Raw genomic sequence first — 17,022 nt, 5'->3', positions numbered from 1 at the left:
ACCCTGTGTTTTGTGATGTGTAGAGTGGAGCAAGGGAAGCCTGTCTAAGACTTTATCACAGAGGGGCAAAGGAACATCCACAATTTAAGAGACAATGCAGACAAGAAACAAACTGTAATGGGGGTCAGTTAATTTAAGTCTATCACTTGAGATTGTACTCAAGCTCGGACACTGTGCAACAACACCAAGTGGTCAAGAATGGAAGAGCAGGTCAGCGTAGTCGCTGGGTCCCTGTTCAGTGTGGCGCCACAGCGCCCTCAAGTGGCGGAACAGGAGTAATACACTATGAGATCAGAATGGCTGACACTAAAAAAAACTAACAGTAATTCACCAAAAACACTTAAAGGAATGGTTTTTGTGTTTGTTTTTATTCAACAATAGTTTACTTACATTTGAACATTTTGTTTACTTGAAACAACCGCTAATTATAATCTCATTCTCAATCAAAAACCAACAGAACGTCCTATTAGTCCATCCAAGTCACAGCAGTCTAAGTTATAGGACAATATGAAACAGCTGAAAACACACACAGGGGCTTGTAAGAGCCGTTAATCCAACAAAATATTGGAGGCCATCATTCTGATTATGAGACATCAGTTGTTTTTTTTGTTTTGTTTTGAACAAGTGGCCAGTGCATCACTGACACTAACAATCTCTGCATTGTTTCACCACCACAATGACGTCAACCTGTCTTCACTCCAAGCGTCTTCAGCTACTTCACCTGACGAACCAGACAAAGGGCAGACCACAACAAAACTTACAATTATATATAAAAAAAAAAAAAAAAAAAAAAAAAAAAAAAAAGAATGTCACACCGTCACTCAGGGCATGTGACTTTCTGTGAGGAGTGGTATCATTCTGGAGCCAATTCAGGTTGACACAAGTCAAATTTAGGATCAAGGATGGAGAAAGTGCGTGAAAACAACTTCTGAGTAAATGAAACCTCAATATGTGAGACATGCACTCAAAACATACATGTGGGGAGAAAGGGCCACATCCTTCAGACAAACAGTATAAAAAGCAGTCAATGCCCTCAAAAAATGGGCCAAATTTACAGACAGAGACGCACAGATATCCAGGGAGAAGGATGATAAAGACTTGTGAAAAAGATTAAGACTGACAGGGAATAAAGAAAGACAACGGCTGTGACTGACTCCGGATTTCCTACTGCACTCAAAGCAGATTTAAAAACAGAGAAATATTGACGTGAGCAAATTCTGCAGATCGGTCATCCTCCATGTTTGACAGTGATAAGAAGTACCAGGAGAACTTCCCCCACGGGGTGAACTCTGTCAGCTACACTCGGTGTCAAAATATGTCCAACATACTACTTAAAGTGAACGGTATGTGATGAGTTAAGTGGAGCAATTCATGTCTCTAGCCACTGAAATAAATACAAGGTGTTAATCTGAAAAAGAGCTTGTACATTAAGAAAAAAAAAACACTACTAGATACAAAAAAAATGACCCTCAAATGAAAATAAACCTCCTTGTCTTTGACTTGTTAGTAACCCTAATCTGAAGTGCCTCAAAAATTGCAGATCATTTACACGACTAATGGCGCGGCATCAAGCTACCACCAGAACACGGGAGAATAGTAAACCAAGTGAGTGACCGCAGAAGACCAGCCTCGTGTTAGGGAAGCACAACTGGAGAGGACATCCAGCGGATACAGTAGGACAGACTGTCTGGACATTCATTTGTTGCTAAGCTAAGTGACACTCGCCGCAAATCTAAATGTAAACAAGAGACTTTTGGAGACAGTTAACAGCTGACATTCCCCAGCTCCTCCTGTCTGGGACCATGGTCATGAAGTCACATCACAGCTATTACAGTTCGAGACAGAAATTAGTGTAAGCTAAAGAGGCCGGAGACATCGGAGTCGTCGGAACCAGTGATCCAGAAAGCATTTACAGGAAATTACAGGACAGTGCCGTCAAAAGTGATCACAATAAGTCTGGGACGAAAATGTACCAGCGGTTCACGACAGCAGTGCAACAGCAGTCCAACAGGTTTAAGGAGGAGTTCAACACTGAGGTGGACTGAAGAGAAAAGTGACTGCTGAGCTTAGAAAAGCACTGGCAAGCCTGAAACACGGACTGGCTTCAAATGTGGATATGATATGCGGTACTCCGAGTTGTTATCTGAAAGGCAGGATTTACAAAAAAAAATAAAATAATAATAATACCTCAGTGAAATATACAAATATCTGCAGGGGAAACCAAAGACAATTGTTTTTCCTTTTTTTTGTTGAAAACATCACCAGGACGTCGGAGCCTGGACTCTTCCACTTGAATCATTCATAAATAAAAATCATGCAGACAGGTTGCTATACCCTGTATTGAGCACGTGAGAGTGACTCTGGTCTGCTGGGAAGGCAGAGTTTGGTCGTCAAAACTCTTGCGTCCTGCTTCATTTCATTCTACACGACAGAAACAGGAGGAACAGTCACCCGAACAGAATAGCAGGTACCAGGTCAGATCTGGACGACCACGTCACTACGACGACTCTTCCATGCTGCTGGAATTATGTGTATGTTTTTGTGTGTATGTTTGAGAAACTCAGAGGAGAAAAGGTAAGGGGTGGGACACGACCTGTTGCCTGTGTGAGTATAAATGCGACTGAGAGGAGAGGGCGTCCAGTGATGCATCTATGACACTCCGTTCACCAGTGGAGCAGCATCTGATTTGTCCTTCTTCATGCCCCGATCTCTGATGGGTCGATGATGGTGACCCTGAGATAATGACCCGCCGCCGCCACCTCCTCGCCCACCTGAGTGCTGCACACTTCGCTCATTATTCCCATCCACTCGAATCTGTAGGAGAGCAAACAACTTCATTGAAACCTTAATCTGAGGGTGAAACCATTTCTTCACATCTTACAACAGGAGCATCAAATGCAGAGCTAGCGGTCACTTTTAGTTGAAATTTAATGCGATAGAAGTCCATTCCCCGGAGAGGCAGAACACTGGCGCAGACTAAACAGCTCGCTCATTGACCTGCTTCACATCATCCAGAACTCAAATACACCTACTTTGTTACCACTGTTATGTCACTGAAGAGACTTCCAAACTAAATAGAGAATGAAAGCTGGTCAAACATGATGGGATGTAGACACATACATGTATTATATTCCCTTATTGAAAAAAAAAAACTGGAATTCTTCCCTCTAGCTGCCAGATTGGCAGGCGTTTCTGGGCAGGAAAAAAAAAGATGCAGTTTTGTAGCTGACAATTTGAATTTTGAATATATTCATCATGAAGGTAACAGACCAGTTATTTTATAGCCATTGCAAACAGACCACAAAAAAAGATCTATAGTAATAAATAATAATACAAATAATATTAAATAAATAATAAAAAGTAATATATTAAAGTATATATATATATATATATATATATATATATATATATATTTCATTCCGAGGGTTAAGTTGTTTTGTTTTTTTTTTACAGTGCGTCGTGCAATCTTTATTCAACCAGTAGGTGGCGATAATGCCACCATAATTTTGTGTGTGTTCAGATGGTAAAGAACACAGCCACACACCCAAGCGTAACAGTGGTTACTAGAAATACACGGCCAAAACAAGAGCAGCCATTCTGCATCTCAGACGCTGGGACGCAGACCCAAACTCAAATAGCATTTACTTAGTACAGTTTTCCTGGGTGATTTTGAGGCTTAAACATTTTACATCATGATGCAGGAAGGTTACAAGTAAATAACATTAATTTCCTGATTTGGTTCAGAGTCAGTCATGAAAGGGTGATAGCAGAACCCAAAACCAGACCAGTTGAGAACCAAAGAGACAAACTTTCGATGCAACTGAAACACAGACAGTTGCCTGCATCAATGTGTGACCTTTGCACAAATATGTTGGAAAACCTCCAACTTCACATTAAATCATTCACGTATCCACTTCCTTGTTTCTTCCAAGTTTTCATCTAATTGGGTCACAGTATAAATAACTACTGAGTAAAGCAGCTGTGTTTACCTGTAAGGAGTCTTCTGGTGGTCTCATCTTTGGGTCCCTGACATGACGGGGTCTTGACTCACTCCACTGCATGTCGTCACCTAAAAGCAAAATTCTTCATGAGCATCTATTTTGTTAGATTATGAGCCCATGCAGGCCTCAACACCTCAAACTACTTCAGCAATTTCAACTTTCAATATATTTTCTTTTAATACTATGAGATGACGTGTCGGAATAACAACAGACCACTGTTTCTGGCGACATTCATTTCATGTCCCAAAGAAAAGTACTTTCGATTAAGTATTGCGCTCGCATCAAATAGAGGAAATAAGCACCATTATTTATTTATTTTTACTGACATGTAACTGACAGTAAATATCCCTTGAATCTCTGAAACTAGGTGATGGTAAAATGTACCAGCGAATTGCCACAGCAGTGAGACAGACAGTCCAACAGGCTGAAGAAATTCAACATTGTGGCGCCTCGGGTTGAGCATTGCTTGGAAACGGGACAAACTTTCCAATGTGCCCGGATTGGTTCAAATGTACAAATATCAATTCCCAGTTTCTATGAGTAGCGCTTTTTGATACATTTGTGTTCAAGCTTCTTCTACCTGCCACGAACACGTGTTCTCCACGATCACTCAGCTCACTGTGTGGATGTGTATGTGAATATTTCACGGACATAGCAAAGCCTTAAGGGACATCTCACATCGCATTAAATGTTGTCCTTGACATAATAGGTTTTTCTACTGTTTGCCTCCTCAAAGAGGTATATTGAAACATGTCTGAATTAAAATGATTTAATGTTTCACCTGTACTATCCAGGAAATGTAATTAAGCAGGTAATGTAAGATTCCAAAGTCTAACTGGTTGTGCTTGTCAAGATGAACTGCAGTGTCATCAGGCATGATGAGAGACCAGGTTAAAATAAAGTTGTATTAACAGTGCATGGCGCAGTATCACACTCCAAGTACCTTTGTAGACGCCTCGTCCTCTCCCTCCTCGCCCTCGTGGTCCTCCTGGGCCTGGTCTCCTCCTCCCACCATCTGTCCGTCTGGGTAGAGTGCTACCTCCAGTCATCAGCTCTTCAGTTGGTGCCAGTGACCAGTCGTTCAGCTCGTCTCTGTGGTCAGACTCGGTCTCAGATGCGTTAGACGCCTCAGAGTTGGTGCCTGCTGGGTGAATGGCTGAGTTGTAAACAAGGAGACAGAATGTGGTTCTTCCCAGGTCAATGTATTGTATTGAAACGCTGATATGAGGAGTGGCTATGGGTTTTATGAAGGTCTCTGCAAGTCAGTCCAGTACAATTACATTAATGGAGCCACTAAGACTGTTGGTGGCCTTTTGGGGAGCCATTACCAAATAAATACATTTGTAAACTCCCTGACGTCTGTTTGATGATGGTCTGGGGAGAGGAGTGAACATACTGCAACATGTCATTTGAGTTATCATGGAAAGTAGTCTTGCTTTAATGTTGCTTCCTTTTTCAAATTAATTTCCTGATGCTGCCTTGTGTTCCCCAACTCGATGACCTTCACATACAACGCTCATTCACCTCCAATAGTGATTCATGCAGTCATGCTAGTGCTGCACCTCAGTTTTAACAGTCATAGGAGAGTTGGTGTCAGCACACCTGAAGCAAAAGCTGCTCCGCCCCGTCTCCCCCGGCCTCCTCTTCCTCCGCTACCATACGGCTTTCCTCCAACTCCACCTGCTCCTCTTCCAAGCCCCGTGCCGTTGTCAAACACGTAGGTTTTGTCTTTTGGGTTTCGCGGGCCGGGTCCGACGGCGCTGCTTCCGCCTGATATCTGTCTCAGCTGCTCGTCAATCTGCAGGCGCTCCAAGCGAAGCTGATCCACTTCCTGTCAATGATCATCATATTTTAATCTGTGCTTTTCTTTACGATCCATAGTCTGGATTTCCGATAACAATTAGTTATGTAACGGTATTGCCTAAATAAATCAAATGGTGAACAATGCAGGATCTGTCAGACTTTGCTGTCACACAGCTGTCAACAGTATTTCATAGTTACCCAGTAAAATTGCCTGCAATTCACTAAAATCCTGAAGAAACAGCACGCTGATGTTAATTTCTCTTAACTTTGCTAATTTCTATAGGAACAAAAATGTTACATAAGACAGTGAAATTCTTTATTGTCCAATGTTCCAATCAAGGGGGGCATCGAACCTAAGCTATGGAATCTTATCAAAGTATCAGCACAGCATTAACTGTCATTACCTGAGGAAACAGAAAGTGAGTTTATGCTCTCAAAATGTGTCATTAACTCTAGAATGCACCTTAAGATAGTTGAGGTGGTAGTCCAACAGCACTCTGGCGTTGGAGATACTTTCCTTGGTCCCAACAAAAACAAATGGCACCATTCCCTGTTGAGCACATGAAGAGATGATGACACCAACATTACTCTCCAACATTGCCAAGTTTGTTTCATGAGTCAGTCTCGACGCTGGACCCCGTTTCCAAAACTAGTTTAAAAGTAATCCTCGAGCATTTTTAAGCTGGGTGCACCACAACGCTTTGAACAGTGTGAACAAGATCTATTTTCCTTCTTTAACTTAATGGGTGCAGCTAATGTTCCGGAGCGCTCTTTACTCCAGAATTAATAGTATGTGCAATATGGTTTTGTAGAACAGTCAGAAGTGCTTTTCTGACTGTGGTCAGTGAAATGATCGGCAGATAAGGCAAGATAAGGACGATCATCCATTATTTGAAATGAAAATAGTTGATAGCTAGTAACATTTTGGCAGGTTTTTATTTTTTGTTAGTATCTAAAAAAGATTATTATTATCTCACCCAGTTCAAATCAACACAATTTAGTCGTAGTTTCTTTTGATAACAGGAAACGTTTTCACCACTGACCTCATCGATGACAGCTGCTGCAATAGGTGACGTCTTTTTCTCACTTTCAGGTTCAATACGAACCCGCACTACACCAGACTTATCCACCACCTCCTGGATCAGTTTGCCGTTTTTCCCAATGACTTTACCTTTGGGATCATAAAATCAAGAGGAAGAATTTAAACAATGGACAAACATGCCAGTCTTCAACACCCAGGAACGACTTTTCTTACCCACTAAATTGCGTGGAACTTTGATGACATCTTCAGAAAACTCAAGGAAGCTTCGGGCTACACGGACAGCATCCTGATCCTAAACAAAACACCAACATTGTAACCTCCTTTCCTGCACATGCATTACAACTAGGGATGCACCGATGCAGATCCTGGTGTCGATCCGATTCAGCCTCTTTAAGTGTTGAAAAATTGCCGATCTGGCATAACTCTATGTTTAGTGCTCACGTTGATGTCAAGCATGGTGCCCATCATAATGATAACATGGCAGCAGTTCACAGCATATACAGTGCTGCTGAGTTTTCAATTTCCACCTGAAGCTGAGCGGATCACTAGTTTGTGGCTGCCTTGAATGAATAAATGAATGAACGGATGTCTGCAGCAGCTGCGTGTCAGTGTGTTGAGGGAAGTGCTTTGTTGAGCGATCAATAGTGAATAATAAAACAATTCAGTCAATTTTAGTTAAGAATATAATCATGTGAAATGCTGAATTAACAAGCTTAGATCACGTGTCACTGCACTCTTCGTCTCTGTACGGATGGCATTGTTGAAGATCTTCTTGAATTGCGCTTATAACTATGATTATGAACATAAAATCCTCCAGATTTTCCTCATGCTTCATCTGGGTCTGTGTTCCTCCCGCTGCAGAGATGGATGTAGAGATGGAGTACTGAATCGGTCGTGATAACTCCTCCCTGATGTGGTAGTGCAGAGAACCAAGTCAGAGAATCCCCTGGATGTTTTTACGTAGCAGAAAAGTAACACACAGCCCAAGAGGATAGTTACCCATATTCAACAATATATTGTAATATATTGTAAAATCAATAACAAAATACCATTAGTTCCTAACCTACAAACAATATAGCAAGACAATGAAGCGTTAAATATGAATAAACTTAGCAATATTGTGCTGTAATTTACTGGATGATTTTGGCATTTTTATCAGCTGCCTGGCCAGTCTTACCTCTCCGTAGATGTGAAAAGTGCACGTTTCTTCATCTAGATCGATATTGGTGACGCCTGGGACTTTTCGAGCCTGTTGAATGTTGGCCCCATGAGTCCCGATGGCGAGACCCATTAAATCATCCCGAACAGCAAACTGCTCATGGAACCGGGACGCCAACTGTCTTGAGCTCTTAAACACAGTGACAGAGCCAACCAGTCAAGCAACAGGTTAGTTTTCATTTCAGTGTGGGTTTGTACCTCCAGTTGCTTTGAAGCCTCCTCATTCCTCAACATGAGGGACAGTTTGGTCCGAAGACTCCTGAAGTGCATGTCGCTCATCATGTTGGCCCTCTTTGTTGTAAATTCATTCACAGACTGTTAAGAAATGATGAACAAAATTTGTAACAAGCCACACACAATCCATCTAAGGTTTTGAACAAAAGTGCTAAGCAAAGAGGACGATACTTTTCCAAAGGGACACAGTTGCCATGGGAACAGGTGAAGACCCCTGAACTGTTACATTAATCCAAAACAATGGGCAATTTTCAGAACACTCAAGAAACGAAAGATCAGGGGTTTTTTTAATTGAGGAGGACAGGTCACTAAAGTATGATATAATTTCAAGTTTCCAAAAACAAGGCAGGCTCAATGAACAGGATTGATTTTGGTTTTTCACCAATGACACGCATCAATAAACTCAAGGCTCATATTCAAGTCAGTTCAATAAAAATGACATCATTAACTCAGCAGCATTGACACCAACAAGAAAATTATTTACTAACCAGAATGACCAGCTGTTTCTTCTCTGAGTCATAAGTGACGCTGAACGCACCTACAGCCTTTTTGAAGTCCTTGTGTGCTGATTCCTTGGAGCACCTGGGAAAGTGTACAAAGAATTCCAAAGTAATTATTCAAGTAATTATTAAATATGGTCAGAGAAAAATGACAGTTGGCATTGTGGGCCATTGTTTTCCCAATGCGATTATTAGTGACAGCTAACAGTGACTATTTCAAATGTAGCACTATTTTCCCACTTAACGATACACCTGCAAATGTTTACGTGAATACAAACAAGACTTACATTTGCCGTAGGTCCTCTGGAACATCCAGTCTCACCTTGACAAACGTATTTTTACTGGCTGGTTTGTTGGGGTTTACCGGCCTTAGCCGATCCAGTGTCACAATCTCATTCAAGGTAGCATCACATGCTGCATATTCTATCACGTAAAACTGCAGAGAAACACAAAACAAAATGGTTTGAATTGCACTATACTTTCCACCAAAATCACATACTTTGCATTTTATTCGCAGCACTTTTTCGGTGTGCCTGAGTGCATTTGTAGCCTTACCCAAAGAATTAATATGATATGAAACAAATTAAGACAGAAAGAACACAAGACATACTGCATCATGCTATTAGCCATAGAGCCAGCAGTGAAAGGTACATGTTTCCTCATTATGCCTTGAATTCTAATCCACGCCAGAACAAACCTAAATTTTACTGAGCTGTCACAAGACATTGAGGAAAAACCTCTAATTGTAGAAGGGGGGAACAAAAACACAGTGAGCATTAACAGCAAATAAGCCAAATTTTGAATGCCACCTATAGGATTGTGTGAACTTATGTTTACACAACATAACCTGTCTATTTTTGCATGTGTTTAAAAAAACTGAGAAGATGCTTTGATTTTAATCGGCATGACAAGGTAAGAAACATGTTTATCAGAAGGATGAATCATGAAGAAGTCCAGAAATAGAGAGGCCGGATGGAGCATGTCCGATGAAGAATGTTAGAAAAGGAAACTGTTCTTGCTCTGGCAGCCAAGAAAATAAATATGACTAGACTATGAAGACCAGTTCAGTTGCAAAAAGGCATGTGAATAAAGAGTCCCCTTGACGAAAGGAAGTGAACAAAGAAAAGAATGTAGAATCGAAAACCGAGATGACTCAGCAGTACGCTCATAAGGTTGAATAATTTTAGGGCAGACTACTTGCACAGAATAAAAGGCTTTAGACCCAAGGATGCTGGATGTCAAGTGTAGAGATCAGGTGGTTAAACCAGGATTTACGTCAAACAAAAAAACATTACTGCAGAACTTTTCAAGAAAGAGATTAAACTGCATTAACGGTTCCAATAGATGTGTGCTTACCTCTCCTTTGACCATGCGAACCTTGGCCATCCACCAACCACATGGCTCTTTGTCATTGGCTCTGGAATAGACCTGTCCAATAAAAACGTAAATTGAATTCATGGGCCACACAATGCAAGTCCATGCTAAACTGAATTATTTGAAATATGCTGTTAAACAAGAGTTTAAATGTGAATTAGTGACATGTCTGAATATAGTCACAGGATACAGGATACACTCTTGGCTCCGAACGTGGCAGTTAATTTGTCGCCAAGTTTATCAAACCAGTAACTGGATGATCTAGAAAGTCAAATTTCTCTTACTCTCACATATTAACACCTTATGCAGCCAAAGGTAGGGAATTTTTTTCATAGTTGGACAAAAGCAATACTTCAGGGTTATAATCTTTCATGTTACTGTGGCCAATGCAGGAGGAAGGCAGCAAAGCAATGTCCACAGAAATCTTCCCGTCTTACCTCAACTTCATCATTCTCATTGATATCCTTGCAGAATCCTGTTGGAGGGGGAAACCGCACATCTTGGTGTGGGATCTGCCGCTCTGGTTGCCAACTAGCCAATACATTGATAGGATTGGAAATGTTACTTCATTGGAAACTGTTCAAGTACTTGGAGGGTATTTTATTACTCACTTGTTTTCAAATGCCACACTAACGGATCCTTCGTGAACATCCTTTACAAATGCCTAGGAAAGAATAGAGAGAACACATCATTAACACTCCACTCTCGCATTTTGGCAAAATGCAACATGAAAATGAATTTATTCCCAGCAGATAATGGGTTTAATGGTTATACAAAAAACAACAGGCTTCAGGAACTTGATTGCAAGGTTCTGAAATGTCTTTAGACAAAAAACAACATCCTGTTAATGTGAGGCTTTACTGCTGTGAAGGTAATGCTCAATTTCAAATAGGACATCCAAGGTCCTCTAGAGCAGCGACTCTTAACCATAGGCCCATGGTTGGGCCACAAGGACCTCTGAGAGAGCTTTTTGTTTTCACATCTCTGGGCCGTGAGGGCCGAGTGACGCTCAGTTTTAATACATTTGCCACATATGGTGGCAGTGACTTTTCAATGATGACGTGGTTTCATGTCATTTAACAAGGTTTGGGTTTGTTTATGTGTAAGTAGATTAAATATGGTGATTGAACACAAATGAAATCAAGAGCAACAAATCTTATTACTTATTACTTATTACTTATAAGTCTTATTACTTGAATCGGGTCTATTTGTTCTGGAAAAAGTAGGCCCTGAGATCAAATAGGTTAAGAATCCCCGCTCTCAAGCTCTTCGCTTCGCTTGTGATCATTACTGAGGAGACATATGTGACCACTATTGGATAACTCCAAAGATTGGTCATGTAAACCAACACTGGGCAGGATATTTCTTTCATGTGACAACCATATCTATCTTCCACATCATTCAGTACAGGTCCCATACAAACAGGTAAGCTTCTATTGTTCTGCCACAAAAGGACAGACTGTTGAAGTTGTGTATTCTATGCATGATGTCTTATTCAAATTATTCGATAATATATGACAATGGACAAAATATCAACATTACAAATACAGTTTTAAGCGATTTTCACACAGTCAATAAGCCAGTTGTTTCAATCCATATTTTCATTGAAAGCAACTGAAGAAAAAAAAATCTGTGACACGTAACATTGCATCCTGAGTGCACAGTGACCAGGGGTATGTATTTTTTATGATTATTATTTTTGACATGGGGGATTTAGGAGGATTTTGCTAGTAATGGTTTGTGACAAATGACATTTCAGATATACAAATATCCCTATGTATTTAGGACACTACAGACAGAGCATATTTTATGAGCAATCAATGACACTAAAAACTATGGTCTGAACATTTGCCCAGTCCAATAATCGAGTACATAATCATTAGTCATGTGGGGTCACATCAATTTCACTTGCAAACCCAACAGAATGTCCTTAAAAAAAACGTCGCAGTTGAGGAAAAGGCTTTGGTACCATTCTTTGCTCACGTCACGTGACAGATGATTGACAACAATCATACACGTGTTGCACCACAGGTTAAGCAATGTTTACAATAAAATATGCAAGTTAGCATACATATAGGAAACAAATACCATATTATTAAATGTGTAGGTATTGCATTTATTGCACAGCATGTCTGGGTCCGTCTCACCAAAACGTTCCAGATTCACATGCTGTTATCTATAACTGACGTGATTTTGCACAGCAGAACAATCAACCTTTTAACTTGATCAAAATAAGAACTATGTTGGTTTGGGGTGGGAAAAAATTGATATTGCAATATATTGTTGCGCCCTGTGTCGCAACAAATAATTGACACAGTGACTGTAAATATAGACATTTATTACAACACAAATATTTTTAGTAGTTCAAATTTAAAATCTCTTCACAACCCCATTCACAAACATATCCTAGTTTGCCCCTTCGCTCTGAATCTTACTTTTGCTTTTATACATTGACTGGTGAGGGACATGAAACTGTTCAGGCTTTCACATTTTCAGCAGTCACTGGATAAACAACGCACTGCTAGGGGCTATCGTCGTTACACCGGACCCGGCAAGATTGAGAAGGAAGCATGAAGGATAAGGAGGAAAACAGCAGGATACGGGGATTAAATCAAGAACACAGACATGAGAGATAAAAAAAAAAACATCAACATCAAGAAATGAACTCCAGACGTTAAAAAACATTCAACTCCAAATTAAGATGATCGACATCTGCCTGTTCGTTGCCTTGATATGCACAAGCTAGCCCAAGTGCCACAACTCCGTGACACTTCTGAAGCAGCGCCACACATGATGTGACTCATTTGATTCATTTTATCACATTTTTTTCCTATTTAAAAGCATTTTTTCCTGATTTTGTCACATTTATTGTGATTTATCACTGACAAAATGTCTTGTAATATATCAGACATAGTGTCTTGCGATGTTGTCGTGTCGCCACTGTATTGAATCGTGAACTACCCATATCGCCCACCCCCAATGTTGGTGTAGCAAGTTTAAATGGGAGTTAGTTGGGCTTTACTTTCGATGTCAGTTCATTCCAAAGACACCAGGATCCTCTTTCATCAACTTTCAGCAGCTTCTCATTTTAAGGGTATGTATGTAGAAGATGAAGCAGGATGTTTGTAGTGTGTATTCTCAATGTGGATCTTCTGACGGCTTCTCATTGCCTTAGGGTGAACAGGAAACCAATGGTTTACTAGCTCAGGATGGGTCCATGATATCCTTTGCTAAATGACATTAACTCCGTTGCATTTCGATTCTCATCGATTGCTCTCCGACTCTGGAAGTTGATGTACTTCTTAAAAAGTTTGTCTTTTTCAGCGATCAGTTTTGCATTCATTAATTCAAGCTCTTGATCCTCCTTTTGCTGTTGCAAAACCCGAGCCTCCCGATCTGCAATCATGGCAAAATTTGCCTCCACATATGGCGCCAAGGTATATTTCGATCTCTGACCTCTCTGCTTGTGTAGAGTCATTTGCAATTTATCAGAATCCAGAACAGCATTCAACAATTCATATTTCTTCTCTTCAGCCTCTTTTTTCCTTTGCTCTTTTTCCTGCATTTGGCGCCTATAGTCAACTAAAAGCTCATTTGTCATAGCAGCCCTTCGCTCCTTATTTTGCTTCTCCTTTGCCAAGAACGTCTCTTCCTGAGCCGCCTTCACAGCCTGCCTCTTCGTCTCCTCCATGGCTATGGCATCCGCTTGTGCCTTCATATTCTCTGAAAACTTCTCCATAACAAGTTGTTTGTTAATCCAAAGCTTTGACCTTTCCTCATCCTGTTTACTAAATTTCTCCCTTTGTTTTTTCTTTTCTTCTATGTCTAATTGAGCTAGTTTCCTTTCCAATTCTTGGATGTGCTGCACTTGCGCCTCTTTCTGCTTATGGACCTTGCGTTTGGCTATATCATCCAGCAATTCTTTATTGAGATCTTTTTTGGCTTGAAGGGCTAATTGCTCTTGACAGAGGTCATCCTCCTTGGCAAGTTCATAAAGATATCTGTACTCTTCCTTTTCTTTGTCTCGGTTGTACATTTCATGATACCTTCTTCTCTTGTCCTTCACCTGTTCCTTCAGTTGTTCTGCAAGATCGACATTTTTTTGCCGCCTTTGCTGAGCTCCATCATTGGTCTGTTGCAATGCTTCAATGTTCTTGCGCAGCATTTCTCGATCAAACCGTTGCTCTCTCTCCCTGGCCATTGAATTATGTTCCCTATTTAACTTCAATAATTCATCATTCTCTTTATAAATTTGAGTTTTTATAACTAAAGCATTGAATTCCCTGACATGAGGGTCTTGGAACAAAGTCTGCATGTTAGATCTTTCAAGAAGTGCTTCTTTTTCCTGTTTTTTACGCTCAACCTCCTCTGCAGCAAGCATATTAAGATGGTTTTCCTTTGCAAGTTCAATATTCTGCTTTTCTTCAAGCATCTTTTCATAAGCCTTAATTGCTCCCATATTCATTTTTTTATCTTTGCGATTGGTATAGTTTTCAATTAATTCTTCTCTACTGTACAGCTTTGGTATGACCAGTTTACTAGCAGACCGGATCTTTTCCAGATCTGCGACTGATAAGGAAAAATATTGTGAAGCCATTTTGTTGGTGAATGAAAACAATTTGACGTGTGTTCTGATTTGTCCTTTCAGGGACAAACAATTGTTTCCTAAATGTCACTACTGTTTCACGAGGTGTCGCCGTGCGCGTTTTCTACTTATAACCTTTCAGAAAAAAGCATTGCTTACATCACTGAGCAACGTCAAGAACACAATTCACTATTTTCTCAAATATAGCCGTTCAAATGAGATCACACTGTCCTTGATGGGGTTGCTGTTGAGGACTGGCTTAACACTGTTTGGGTATTGAGTCACTGCAGTTTAAGTACAGCGGAGCCATAGATGTGCTTTGAAGTTATACAGATTTACTCTGATGTTACACTTCTGACACCTTGATGTTGCTACTAAAATCCTTTGATTTAATTAGTGATACGGAACGAAGAGTTCAGTTCATCAATGATTTACTATACAGCCTGTAGATGCAAGAGCAATGTTGACCAAGGCAGGGGTCGAAATAAGAGTTTTGGGATTAGGTGCACTCAGGGGAAAAAAACAGTTGCTCCTAAACCTGTAGACAACAAACAAAAACACACCATAAAACCGACTGCTCCTCTTATTAACTTGCATTTCAGGATTTTATCCTGGAGCATGTATATATATTGCATATGTATTGATACTGAACTGTGAAGATTGTTTTGTGCTATATTTATTAGCATAAAACGTGAACTTCATTTTAGTCAGGTGTGTTTTAGGTTTACAATACCAAAAACCAGAAGATCCATATGTCCTGCTAATATGAGTTGCAGACCATAACAGGTGTTTCTTTTTGTTGATTTGGCATCAGCTATACAAGCACAAAGATAATTTGGGACAAACTATCAAGCTAGTAGCATTGACTAATGATTATTCCACCATAGTTTTTGCAGCTAACATTGTACTCTTGCCGTCTTCATTCAATGACTCAAATCATCTACGTTAACTAAGCCGAGGTAAACAGAGTGGGTAACTTAGACATACAAAAAAAAATGTTTTAATGATTTAATTACTAATTTCGGTCTTCAGCTTCAGTTGGTCAGCATCTGACAAATGCACATGGTTTTATACTTATTATATATCATTTATAGGTCACCTATTTCTACTTCAAAAAGGCAAATGTTACTGAAAGGTGAGGGATTTTCATGCAAGGTTGTGGTTTTATAGCCATTTGTCACTTTTTGCAAGATCAGCACAATTAAATAAATAAGAAAATGAAAAATGACCCAATGACATTAAAGTTTCCATTTTCACAGTGGTGCGGCTGTGGGCACATGAAAAGGGACTAGCAAATAATGAATAATTGAGTACACTAACTACATTAACAATTACACTCTTCTTAATGCCCACTGAGTGTGTTAGACCTGATATAGTAATATTTTCAAAATACGATTCTCACAGGGTACTTTCGAAGAGAAATAGCCACTGATGAGGGGAATGAAATTTCATCGGATTGTTTTTGAATTACAGGTTTGACGTCCTTATCAATCTCTACAACATGACAAAATAATTTGTCTGATGATTCCCATACAATAACGTATATGAAAAAGACTAGCTATAACAACTGAATATAACACTGAAATGAAAAGGTTGTGGCCAGCAGCATAAGCTATAAAGCATCACTGTCCACAATAATACGCGAGGTGCTCCCGCAGGAACCACAGTCTATTCATACGGAATGTGTCACTCCACATACGATTTGAATGCATTTAAAGACATAAATACGAGACAGCTTTGTGTTAAAACATGCTCAATGGCAGCATTTCGGTCCAAACCATAGACGCCAATGTACCTAACGAAATTAACCGACTGTTCGAGGCTCACTCATTTGTGCATTTTCCCCCCAAAAATGAACCAAACAAGGTGTTAAAATGTCAACGCTTACCTTGTAATAGGCCCCGCTAGTCCCTCTCACTTCCACAATCAGTTCATCCATGACATAAGCTAGCTAACTACTGTTATCAAAGCGAGTAGTTAGCTAGCTGGCTAGCCGAAGCAAGCTCGGCTACTTGCCTTAATATCTGATCTAAATAACGTGTCAGCTATACAAAAGAGCAAATATTTAGCATAGATTTATTAACACTACCGCCGACTCGCACTTCTGTTTGAAGTAGCTTTGTTGACATATGAATATACGTGGCGTGTATTTGGCTCACTCGACTAGCTCGTTGATGCTGCCAGTGTCGTCACCAGCTTCTTCTTTAGCTCAATAGCCATGCTGTCGCTACACCGGACTGGACATTACTGCCACCTACAGGTGAC

At 40.2% G+C, this 17,022-nt stretch overlaps 1 protein-coding gene across 2 annotated transcripts; it reads right to left on the bottom strand.

The window, feature by feature from the left end:
* Window positions 1-351: 351 nt before the first annotated feature.
* On the bottom strand, window positions 352-16,954 carry fmr1 (fragile X messenger ribonucleoprotein 1). 2 transcript variants are annotated; one of them, XM_053879510.1, is made up of 15 exons: window positions 16,646-16,954; window positions 10,784-10,836; window positions 10,610-10,703; window positions 10,155-10,226; window positions 9,086-9,234; window positions 8,787-8,880; window positions 8,263-8,379; window positions 8,024-8,194; window positions 7,060-7,138; window positions 6,848-6,975; window positions 6,268-6,354; window positions 5,604-5,832; window positions 4,945-5,145; window positions 3,990-4,069; window positions 352-2,814 (listed from the first exon to the last, which is right to left on the bottom strand). In XM_053879510.1, exons 1-15 carry the CDS (start codon window positions 16,694-16,696, stop codon window positions 2,650-2,652), a joined length of 1,770 nt encoding a protein of 589 aa, XP_053735485.1. In that variant the 5' UTR covers window positions 16,697-16,954; the 3' UTR covers window positions 352-2,649. The 2 variants fall into 2 exon arrangements, with proteins under 2 accessions (XP_053735485.1, XP_053735486.1); XM_053879511.1 differs by having other exon boundaries at window positions 4,945-5,142.
* Window positions 16,955-17,022: the final 68 nt, after the last annotated feature.

The sequence above is a fragment of the Synchiropus splendidus genome, chromosome 11 (assembly GCF_027744825.2).
Source record: "Synchiropus splendidus isolate RoL2022-P1 chromosome 11, RoL_Sspl_1.0, whole genome shotgun sequence".
In the NCBI taxonomy this organism is placed as follows: Eukaryota; Metazoa; Chordata; class Actinopteri; order Syngnathiformes; family Callionymidae; genus Synchiropus; species Synchiropus splendidus.
Note: the sequence above shows the minus strand (reverse complement) of the source record. Positions and strands in the feature narration are given on the sequence as shown.